This window comes from Manihot esculenta, chromosome 11 (assembly GCF_001659605.2).
Source record: "Manihot esculenta cultivar AM560-2 chromosome 11, M.esculenta_v8, whole genome shotgun sequence".
Taxonomy (NCBI): Eukaryota; Viridiplantae; Streptophyta; class Magnoliopsida; order Malpighiales; family Euphorbiaceae; genus Manihot; species Manihot esculenta.
In genome coordinates, this window is record NC_035171.2 from 7,250,754 (window position 1) to 7,264,456 (window position 13,703).

The 13,703-nt window shown below is 18.8% G+C and overlaps 1 protein-coding gene across 1 annotated transcript; it reads left to right on the forward strand.

The window, feature by feature from the left end:
- Positions 1 to 1,603: 1,603 nt before the first annotated feature.
- On the forward strand, positions 1,604 to 13,471 carry LOC110625563 (receptor like protein 21). Its single transcript, XM_043961400.1, has 8 exons — positions 1,604 to 2,006; positions 4,738 to 4,881; positions 5,851 to 5,988; positions 6,891 to 7,064; positions 7,248 to 7,403; positions 7,785 to 7,922; positions 13,220 to 13,363; positions 13,446 to 13,471. Exons 1-8 carry the CDS (start codon positions 1,604 to 1,606, stop codon positions 13,469 to 13,471), a joined length of 1,323 nt encoding a protein of 440 aa, XP_043817335.1.
- Positions 13,472 to 13,703: the final 232 nt, after the last annotated feature.

Consider the following 13,703-nt stretch of genomic DNA (forward strand, 5'->3'; position numbering starts at 1 on the left):
AAAGTTATTTTTTTATCAATTGGTTGTATTTCATACCTTTATTTTATTAGTAACAGATCTTCCAAACATGTGAGATTTTGAATTTAACTAATAAATTTGAATATTAGTTAAAGTTAATTAATAAAAAAAAATATAAAATAAAAAATATAACTTACATATTTTTTTATTAATATACCATATATTTTATTTAATCAAGGTTCATATGGCTATACATGAGAGAGTTCCTTAATGGTATCCAAAAGTTCAAAATTCAATATAAATCGAATCAAACTAAAATCTAAAAATAGTAATAAATCAAACCAACTCCACAACAAACAAACCAAATTAAAAAATAAATAGTCACGACTAAGTACTGATTTTACTAAACTCCACTGTTATAACACCGATAACTCCCATCAACATCCCATTATTGTCGATCAACACGGAAGCGAGCGCAACAATAAGTCAAGAATGCAATTAATACCAAATACAGAAAAAACAAAAGAAATATAATAAGAAAATAAAACAACTAACATGCAGTAAATTGGAGAAAACCTTTGAAACAAAGTAAGAGCGTTGATCATTCAAGCACTACTATAATTGAGAGGTGTTCAACGCTCAGCTAAATAATGATACACGAGAGCGGAGATCGCCGGATATAACAGCGCGGTCTCTAGAGTCCAATGTTACTAAAATCAAACTCTTTTTAGAGTCATATAAAAACTCTCAAGCAAATCAAATTTATGGAACAAATCTCTCATCGAATAAGATTAGAACATGCAAAATAGAAGCCGTCCACAAATGGCGAGGAAAATTAAAAATAGAAATTAGAAAAAAATAATTATAAATCTAATAAAATCATAAAATATAAAAAATCATCGATCACAAAGTAACTCGCAAACTGTCAGCAAAGTCGAAAATCCTACATAACTCAATCTATACGACTAATAATAATTTGTACAACTTCAAAATAAAAAAAAAATAAATAAAAAGAAGTCAATGAATCAAGTCATTTGATGACAAAGTCTAAATCATTCCAAATCCTCAATTTCAAAGTGGAAGTGATTGTGGTCCCACAATTCACCCCAAATTGCACTCTTTTCTATTTTGTTCTCTTCAAATCTATCTACTACGCTTAAATTTGAAATTAAACCATTAGCTCAATTAAACTCAAGATGGAAATCAATTAATGACTTTTAACTCAATTTAAGATTGGAACTATAAGATGGCAATTCTAAATCTTTTCTCTCAAATTTTTATCGAAAATATTGAAATTGGAAATACAATTTGATATGCTTCCAATTATAAATTTAAAAAAATAAAAATTATATAAATTTAAACTGAATTAAAATTAAGCAGAAACCATTAAAAATTGACTTACAGTTAGTTTAAAATATGAATTAATCATCAAAGAAAATTAATTCCATAGATAAAAAAATTTGATAATTTTATTAATTACACATTAAAAAATTAAAATGGCTTATTAATTTATTTATTGATCTAGACTTTAAAAGTTACCTTTTGTTAAAAAAAAATCCAATATTTGTGATTAGGGACACTAATAGAGTTATGAATGAATATAAATAAGGGGAAGGAGTGGTGGATGGGAGCATCGCATTTCCAAATGGAGTTGGCTAACATAGCAAAGTGCTTATTGTTGGGTGTTGTGATTCTGTGGATTCAAATCCATGGAAACAAATGTTGCTTTGAAGAAGAGAGATTGGCTCTCTTAGATTTCAAGGCATTTGTTGGATCAAATGGGTTTGACGCAGACCATCTTCTTCCTTCATGGATTGATGATCCAACCAGCAATTGTTGTAAATGGGAGCGTGTCATGTGCAACTCAACCATCGATCACGTGACTGAGCTGTCGCTCAACAATACACGACAATATGATATAGGGAGTGATTCGTTTTATTATGATGAAAATAGTTGGTATGTAAACTTGTCAATGTTTCAGCAACTGAAAGAGCTCAAAACTCTTAATTTATCCTACAATAATTTCGATTGTTCTATTGATGACCAAGGTAATATACTATGCTCTTCTAATTCTATTTTTATTTTCACTTTTCTATTTATTTTCTAAATATAAAAATATTTAAATATAATTTCTACTATTAATAACATGATATGAAAATGTCTAGGAATTATTATCTCAAATAACATGGAAGATGTATGATATCAAAACTTGGATTATTATGGTTTATATATATATATTAATTTCCAAACATATGCAGGTTGTGAAAGTTTATCAAAACTGAAGAAACTTGAAGTTTTGGATTGGGTGCTCTTATATCACTTAAGACTTTAATTCTTAGCGATAATAGAATGGAAGGTTCTTTTCCTATACAAGGTATGTTTGATCTTTAAAAATCATTCAATCTTAAAATTCAATTAAACTCAATCAACCATTCTCTCTGTTTTCAAGTTTTATTTCACATTATTTTTTTTTTCTGCTCCTACTGTAAGTGCTGTTTTTAATTATATAAACTATAGGTAAACTTTAAATTCCTATAGATGAATTGTCTTTACATTTGTAAAATAAATATTTTTTTATAAAAAATTAACTGGAATTGTCAAATGATAGTTCTGCAAAATCAAATTCAAATGTTTTTTAGGCAACTTAGAATTATGGATTTGAAATTCAATGAATTGACTTCTTGCAAGTGATTAATTAATTAATTGTGACATAAAATAACATACAAATTGTATGGTATACAAGTTTTCTAAAATTAAAGGAGTTGGATTTAAGTGTTAACAAATTCAATTATAGCATTTTATTATCATCTTAAAAATATTAAATTTTATTAAATACTAAAAAATATTTTGAAAAATTTTTTAAAAATAAAATGAAATTAAATTAAATATGGCTATTAATAGTCAAATAAATGAAAAAAAAGGCAATAATTTTAGAACAACTAAAAGAAAAATAAATAAAAATTATAAAATGAAAGGAATATATATTACATTTATATTAAAAAATATTGACATAATTAAAAAATACATATAATTAAAAATACTCTAAAATTTTTTAAATATATTTTCTATGTGTTATCATAAAAATAAAAGTAATTTTGGAATTGCATGACATATATATATATATATTCAGTGATTTTTTATTAGATTAGAATTAAATAATAAAAAATAAATTATTATGTGAAAAATATTTTTTTAAAAAAAATATACATTATTTTCCAGAAGCTCTAATTTAATATTTTTTTTATTTATTTACGTAAAACAAATAATGCAAAGCACGTTAATTTATTTATTTAAAATATAAAAATTTAAACTAAATTATACGATTTATCTCATGTTATATATGTATTATTATATTAAGACATATTTAATAAATAATTTGTATATATAAATATTTTAATAGAATTATTCTTACAAATTGAATGTGTAATTTATATCAAAAAATAATAAAAATATTATATTTAGTATACTCTGGGCTAATATATATTATATTTTTAAATTAATTAAAAATTTTAATTAAGAAGCCCTTTTATTAACAAAATAAAATTTGAGAGATAATTAAGATTACTTTTTATTTCAAGACATTTATTTTTAGGTAACTTAATTATGTGAAAGTGATTAATTCATTAATTGTGTTATGAAATAACATATAAGTTGTTATATGGTATACAGGCTTTCAAAGATTAGCGGATTTGGACATTAATTGTGTTATGAAATAGTTTCAATAATAGCATCTTATCATCATTGGCTGCTCTTCCATCCTTTTGTTTAAAGTGAAACAAATTAGTTATTAAAATTCATCATAATATTATTATCTCATATTTTATTTATTAAAATTATGAGAAATTTCAAAAACTATTAGCTCCTTTAGTTAAAGTAATATATAAATTAATTATTATAGTACTATTTAATTTATCTTATTTTCAGTAAATCTCTTAAAATATCTCTTAATATTTAATAAAATTTAATGTATTTAAAATGGATACAATTAAAAAATTAATAAAAAATTATATTTTTTAATATTTGTGTAAAAGCACATTAAAAAAAATTGAAACGGAGAGAATATATTTTTTTTCTTATTTACAATTTATATATTGAATATATGCGAGTCAGTAAAACAAAATATATTTTAAATAGGAGTGTTAAAATTTTCATTATTTATTGTAAAAAAAATCTTCATCAAATTAATTAATACATTAGTTAATTTGATTTTTTATTTTTGATAAATTTTGATAAATTTTTTATTTTTATTTAATTATTAAGAAAATAAACAATAATATATTGTTTATAATGTGAAGCACACTATTTTTTTTATATATAAATTATGAAAATGATGATAAATTATTTAATTCTCCTAAACTTACATATCTTATTACACTTAACAAATATTTAATAAATAAATTATAAATATGAATATTTATAACTCATATTGAAAAATAATAAAAAGGTTATATTTATTATATTCTACGCATAATATATATTATATTTTTAAATTAAATAAAAATTTTAATAAAAATGTCATTTTATTGATAAAATAAAATTTGAGAGATAATTAAAATTATTTTTTATCATTTAAATTACAGTTAATAATAAATTTAAATAAATATCACCGAAAATAATATAAGAAATTACTATATATATATATAATATTTATTAGGATTGAATATATAAATAAAAAATATATATATGTATGACAATCAAAACTATTAGATTAAATTATAATTTTGATAAAAAATATGATTTTTTTTCATTACCCTTACTTAAATGCAGAATATTTTACAGGTTTTGAAAGATTGAAGAAGTTAGACATTAATGGAAATAGATTCAATAAAAACATATTATCATCATTGGGAGCTCTTACATCACTCAACACTTTAACTCTTAGTCACATGTATGATGCAATGGATAGTTCATTCCCTATCCAAGGTAAGTTTAATTAATTTTAGATTTATTTTCCTTACATTCATTGTATTACAACATTCTGTTTCATTCTACCACAATATTCTGCAGAATAAAAGAATTTGAAGAATTTAACATTCTTGGATATAAGTGGTAACAATTTCAATGGCACCCTATCATTTAAAAAAAAAATAAATTGATTTTTTTAAAAAAAAAATAAATGAATTTCTCAAATGTTTTTATATATGATTTTACAAAACTATGTATAAACTAAAACATTTCTCTTCGTTATTATATATATTATGTATATACATAAATTCATATTTTACATTAAAATAATATAATTAAAATCAAATTTTAAGATAAATAAAATGTAAATCATAATTTTATTAAAATATTTTTAAATAAAATAAGTGTTTAGCTAATAACTAAAGTTTATACTTAAAAAGGAAAAGTATTTTTTATATATATATAATTGAGAAATATAATTTCCGGTGATATTTTTTTAATATTATTCATCATCACTATTAATTTATACGTTAAAATTTCAAATTAATATAAATATATAAAGCAGACTAAATTAAAAATATTAAAATCGATGAATATTTATTATTGATTATGTGAATTAAAAAATATATATAATTAAAAAATACATAAAATTTTAAATATATTTTCAAAGTTTTTTCTTACTATCATTGGGTGATTTTACATCACTTGAGACTCTCACTCTTGGCTACAATAGTATGAAAGATTTTTTCCTATACAAGGTATGTTTGATCTTTAAAATCCAATTAAACTCACTCAACCATACTCTCCGTATTATATTTAATAAATAAATTATATATATAAATATTTTAATAGAATTATGCTTATAAAAAATTAATAAAAATATTATATTGATTACACTCTAGACATAATTTGTGCAACTTAATTATGTGAAAGTGATTAATTAATTAATTGTGACGTAAAATAACATACAAGTTGTATGATATACAGATTTTCAAAGATTAGAGGAGTTGGATTTAAGTGGCAATAGATTCAATAATAGCATCTTATTATCATTGGCTGCTCTTCCATCACTTAATACTTTGATTCTCAATGACAATTATATGGAAGGTTCATTCCCTAACCAAGGTATATTTGATTACTGATTGAATGACCACTATACTCTTAAATCTTATTTTTAATTTTTTAAAATTATTTTTAAAATTTATTTAATAAAATGTAGCCACTTTGTATTTAAACAAATACTCCATTCGTAAAATAAAATAAAATTAAATATGGTTATAAGAGTCAATTTATATGTTATTATAGTGAAAAAAATGACAATAATTTTAGAACAACTAAAAGAAATATAAATAAAAATTATAAAATAAGAGGAATATATATTACATTTATATTAAAAAATATTGACATAATTAAAAAAATATATAATTAAAAATAATCTAAATTTTTTAAATATATTTTCTATGTTTTATCATAAAAATAAAAGTAATTTTGGAATTGTATGAATATATATATATATATATATATATATATATATATTCAGTGATTTTTTTAGATTATAATTAAATAATAAAAAATAATTTATTATGTGAATTTTTTAAAAAAAATACAAATTATTTTCTAAAAGCCCTAATTTAATAATTTTTTATTTATTTTATACAATTTAATATTTTTTATTTATTTTCACATATAAATAATGCCAAACACGCTAATTTTTTTATTTAAAATATAAAAATTTAAAATAAATTATTTAATTCACTTCAATTTTTATATGTCTTATTACACCAAGACATATATAATGAATAATTTATATATATAAATATTTTAATAGAATTATTCTTACAAATTTAATGTGTAATTCATATGGGAAATAATAAAAATATTATATTTATCATTCTCTAAACATAATATATATTATATTTTTAAATTAAATAATATAACTGAAATTAAATTTTAAAATAAATAAAATATTTTAAAATAGAATTATAATTATGATAAGAGTTATTCGTTCAACTACAACTCAACTGCAGGTCACGTGACTGAGCTCTCGCTCAACAATACACGACAATATGATATGGAGAGTTATTCGTTTTATTATGATGAGAATATTTGGTATGTAAATTTATCAATGTTCCAGCAACTGAAAGAGCTCAAAACTCTTAATTTATCCTATAATCATTTCGATTGTTCTATTGATGATCAAGGTAATATACTATGCTCTTCTAATTCTATTTTTATTTTCACTTTTCTATTTATTTTCTAAATATAAAAATAGTTAAATATAGTTTCCATGATATGTTTAGATAAAATTTTCTACTATTAATAACATGATATCAAAATGTCTAGAAATTGATGGACTTGAAATTCAATTATTATTTCATATGCAGGTTGTGAAAGATTATTAAAAGTGAAGAAGCTTGAAGTTTTAGACCTGACTTCGAATAGATTTAGTAATATCATTTTATCATCATTGGGTGCTCTTATATCACTTAAAACTTTAATTCTTAGCAGCAATAGAATGGAAGGTTCTTTTCCTATACAAGGTATGTTTGATCTTTAAAAATCATTCGATCTTAAAATCCAATTAAACTCATTCAACTATGCTCTCTGTTTTCAAGTTTTATTTTCTTTTTTTTTTTTTTTTCTGCTCCTACTGTAAGTGCTGTTTTTAATTATATAAACTATAGGTAAACTTTAAATTCCTATAGATGAATTGTCTTTGCATTTATAAAATAATTATTTTTTTTATAAAAAATTTACTGGAATTGTCAAATAATAGTCTGCAAAATCAAATTGTCAAATATTTTTTTAGGCAACTTAGAATTATTGGATTTGAAATTCAATGAATTGACTTCTTGCAAGTGATTAGTGATTAATTAATTAATTGTAACAATGAGATAACATACAATTTGTATGGTATTCAGGTTTTCAAAAATTAGAGGAGTTGGACATTAGTTTGAATAGTTTCAATAATAGCATTTTATCATCATTGACTGTTCTTCCATCACTCAAGACTTTGATTCTCATAAGCAATCTCATGGAAGGTTCATTCCCTAATCAAGGTATATTTAATTATTGAAATTGTTTTCTTCACATTTAAGTTTAATATATCACCTAATTAATGATCATTAGTTCCTTTTGTTTAATAATATTACTATCTCCATGAGATTGTAAAATGATAAAATGATTGTAAAATTAGCCATTAAAATTTGATTTTATTAATAAAATGATAATTTTATATTTAAATGCTTTATATTTAAATAAATACTTCACTACTCGTCTCATACTTTGCTTTTTTATATATATTAAAAAAAATAATTTTTATAATAATTTTTTAATTATATCTATTTTAAAAATATTAAATATTAAAAAATATTTTAAAAATAAAATAAAATTAAAGGAGGCTATAATAGTTAATTTATATGTTATTATAATAAAATAAATAAATAATAATTTTAAAATAATAAAAAAAATAAAAATTATGAAACAAAAAGGAGTATGTATTATACTTATATTTAAAATATATATAGATATAATATGTTTAAATATAATAAATATAATTTTTTTACTATTATATTCCCTATGTATCGCATTCTAATTTTTAAGATTTTTTTTTAAATGTTTATATCGTATATTATAAATACTTTATCCGTTTTATAATTTTTATCAATTTTTTATCTATTTTAAAATTATTATTCAATTTTTTTAGATTATATAGTAATATATAAATTAATTATTATAATTTTATTTTATTTTAATAAATTTCTTAAAATATTTTTTAATATTTAATAATATTTAATATATTTAAGTTGAATATAATTAAAAAGTTAATGAAGAAAATTATATTTTTTAATATGTGTAAAAAAATAAAATATAAAAATATTATGAAATGGGGGAGTATTTTTTTCTCATTTATAATTTATATATTTATTGAATATATACGATTCCGTCAAATAAAATAACTCTTAAAATAATTTTGTTAAAATTTTCATTATTTATCGTAAAAATCTTCACCAAATTAATTAATACATTAGTTAATTTGATTTTTTTTACTTGTTTGTACAATTTGATAAATTTTTTATTTTATTTAATTTTAAAGAAAATAAGCAGTAATCTATTGTTTGTAATGCGAAGCACACTATTTTTATATAAATTATGAAAAATGACGATAAATTATTTAATTCACCTAAATTTACATGTTATTACACTTAACAAATATTTAATGAATAAATTATAAATATGAATATTTAATTGAATTATTCTTAAAAATTTAATGCGTGACTCTTAGCTTCTAATTATAAAAAAAATATATATATATTTATTATACACTAGACATATTCTTAAAAAAAATTATTGACTTTAATTTTAATTTTATTAAATATTTTTTAATCAAAGAAGTTTCAATAAAATTAAATATTATTAAAAATAATATAAAAAATTATTATATATAATATTTGTTAGTATTGAATATATAAATAAGAAATATATATGTATGAGAATTAAAACTATTAGATTATAAAATGGTCAAACTCATTTATAAAGTCTAAAAGTTAAATGACGCAACCCCTATTTCAAAAAAAAATGACGCATTTGTTTGTAGTAATATAAGGAAGTAGTTTATAAATACCAAAAAAATAAGATGGTACTAACTTATATCCCTTTTAATCATTTTCATAATAAATATATTTTTTTTTTGAAATAGGGATCGGGAGTTGGGAGAGTAAAATCCGAAATCTCTCAGATTTACTCATATACATTTACGATTGGATTAAATCTATGAGTGTTTATAGTAAATATATTTATAAGTTATTTTTAACTAAACACATCGAATTTCATTTACCACTTATAAGCACTTATATCAAACTTAATGACTTCAAATTTAAAAGTATTTATAAGTTTAAATTAATTTTATTAGCATCCTATAAAATTAAATTGGGTTATAATAGTTGATTTATATTTTATTTTAATATGAAAAAATAGATAATAATTTTAAAATAATTAAAAATAAAAGATAAATAAAAATTATTGTAAAAACGAATATTTATTTTATATAATTTAATATTTTTTATTTATTTACACAAATAAATAATGTGAAGCACGCTAATTTTCTTATTTAAAATATCAAATTCATCTCTTTTTTCCTGTGTTTTATTACATTAAAACATATTTAATGAATAAATTATATATATAAATATTTTAATAAAATTATTTTTATAAATTTAATGTACAACTCATATCAAAATATAATAAAAATATTATATTTATTATAATCTAGGCATAATATATATTATATTTTTAAACTAATTAAAATTTTTAATTAAAACGCCCTTTTATTGACAAAATAAAATTTGAGAGATAATTAAGATTATTTTTTATCATTTAAATCACAATTAATAATAAATTTAAATAAATTTTAATCATAATATTTCAAGGCATTTATTTTTTTGCAACCTTATTATGTGAAATTGATTAATTAATTAATTGTGACATAAAATAAAATACAAGTTATATGGTATACAGGTTTCCAAAAATTAGAGGAGTTGGACATTAATTGGAATAATTTCAATAATAGCATCTTATCATCATTGGTTGTTCTTCCATCGCTCAAGACTTTGATTCTCATACGCAATAATATGGAAGGTTCATTCCCTAATCAAGGTATATTTGATTACTAATTGAATGATCACTGTACTCTTAAATCTTATTTTTACTTTTTTAAAATTGTTTCTAAAATTTTATTTAATAAAATGGAGTCATTTTATATTAAAATAAATATTCCATTCGTTTTATAATTTTAATTTATTTTACTTTTTTATATATATTTTTATTAACTTTTCAATTATATCATCCTAAAAATATTAAATTTTATTAAATATTAAGAGATATTTTTAAAAAATTAAAAATAAATTAAAATAGAATACGGCAAAAAAAGAATAAGTAATAATTTTGAAACAATTAAAAAATATATAAATAAAAATTATGAGAAGAAAGGAATATATATTACATTTATACTAAAAAATATTGACATAATTAAAAAATATATGTAATTAAAATAATGTAAAATTTTTTAAATATATTTTCTATGTTTTATCATAAAAATAAAAGTAATTTTGGAATTGCATGAATATATATATATATATATATATTCAGTGACTTTTTTTCAGATTAGAATTAAATAATAAAAAATAAATTATTATGTGAAAAATATTCTTTTAAAATAATACAAATTATTTTCCAAAACTCTAATTTGATAATTTTTTTTATTTATTTTATATAATTTAATATTTTTTTATTTATTTGCACAAATAAATAATGTGAATCACGCTAATTATTTTATTTAAAGTATGAAAATTTAAGATAAATTATTCAATTTACCTCATTTTACCTTACTTATTACACTAAGATATATTTAATGAATAATTTATATATATAAATATTTTAATAGAATTACTCTTACAAATTTAATTTGTAATTCATATCAAAAATAATAAAAATATTATATTTATCATTTTCTAAACACAATATATATTATATTTTTAAATTAAATAAAAAATTTAATGAAAATATCATTTTATTGATAAAATAAATTTAAAAAATAATTAAATTATTTTTTATCATTTAAATTACAGTTAATAATAAATTTGAATAAAGTGATCATCACATTATCTTTAATTGTAATTTTATAAAATATTTTTTAATGGAAAAAATTTTGATAAAATAGTTTATATATATATAATATTTATTAGAATTGAATATATAAATAAGAAATATATATATATATGACAATCAAAATTATTAAATTAAATTGTAATTTTGATAAAAAAAATTAAATTTTTTTTTTATTATCCATACATAAATACGAAATATTTTGCAGGTTTTGAAAAATTGGAGAAATTAGATATTGGTGGAATAGATTGAATAAAAACATGTTATCATCATTGGGAGCTCTTACATCACTTAAAACTTTAATTCTTACGAATATGTATGATACAATGAATGGTTCATTCCCTATTCAAGGTATGTTTAATTAATCCTGAATTTGTTTTCCTTACATTTATTTTATCGCAATATTCTCTTTTTTATCCTACTATTTCTGCAGAATTAAAGAATTTGAACAACTTACAATTCTTAGATATAAGTTATAACAATTTGAACAGGACCCTATCATTTAAGGGTAAACTTTTATTAATTTTACTTTTTTAAGATAAATTTTTTATTAATGTTTTAATTATATATATATTAAAAATATTAAATTTTATAAAATATTAAGAGATATTTTGAGAGATTTTTTAAAAATAAGATAAAATTAAATATAATTATAATAATTAATTTATATATTATTATAGTAAAAAATAAATAATAATTTTAAAATAATTAAAAAAATAAATAAAAATTATAAAACAAAAAATATATATATTACATTTAGACGTATAATATGTCTAAATACAATAAATATAATTTTTTTTACTAATATGTTCCTCATGTGTCTCATTCTAATTTTTAGGAAATATTTATAATAGTTTTAGGACAATAAAAAAAAAGTGCATAATAGTTTTAAGATCATAAAAAAATAAATAAAAATTATAGGATGAAGATAATATTTATTTTATATAATTTAATATTTTTTTATTTATTTACATAAATAAGTAATATGAAACATGTTAATTTTTTATTTAAAAAATAAAAATTTAAGAGAAATTATTCAATTCACCTTATTTTACATATGTTTTATTACACTAAGACATATTTAATAAATAAATTATGTATATGAATATTTTAATAAAATTATTTTTACAAATTTAATGTGTAACTCATATCAGAAAATAATATATTTATTATACTATGGACATAATATATATTGTATTTTTAAATTAAATAAAATTGTAATTAAAAGGCCATTTTATTGAGAGAATAAAATTCGGAAGATAATTAAGATTTTTTATTATTTAAATTATAGTTAATAATAAATTTGAATAAAATGTTCATCACATTAATTTTAATTATAATTTTATAAAATATTTTTTGATAAAAAAATTTTAATAAAATTAAATATCATTGAAGATAATTTAATAAAATTAAATATCATTGAAGATAATTTAATAAGTTACTATATATAATATTTATTAGAATTGAATATATAAATAAGAAATATATGCACTCATAAGTTTAGCCGATAAGTGCATCTAAATAAGAGAGATCTCAGGTTCTACTCTCCCAATTCCCAATTTACATTTTAAAAGAAAAAAAAAAGAAAAAAAGAAATATATATATATATGATAATCAAAATTATTAGATTAAATTATAATTTTGATATAAAGTTTTTTTTATTACCCTTATATAAATGCAGAATATTTTGCAGGTTTTGAAAGATTAAAGAAGTTAGACATTAGTAGGAATAGATTTAATAAAAACATATTACCATCATTGAGAGCGCTTATATCACTCAACGCTTTAATTCTTAGTGGCATGTATGATGCAATGGATGGTTCATTCCCTATCCAAGGTATGTTTAATTAATCTTGAATTTGTTTTCCTTACATTTATTATATTATAACATTCTGCTTTTTGTCCGGCTATTTCTGCAGAATTAAAGAACTCGAACAACTTATAATTCTTGGATATAAGTTATAGCAATTTCAACGGCAACCTATCATTTAAAAGTAAAGTTTAAATTTCTTATCTTTGCATTTATAAATTGATTATTTTTTAAAAAATAAATGAGTTTCTCAAATGTTTTTTATATAATTCTATAAAATTATGTATAAACTAAAATATTTCTCTTCATTAAATTCATATTTTACGTTAAAATGATATAATTACAATAAATTTTTAAAATAAATAAA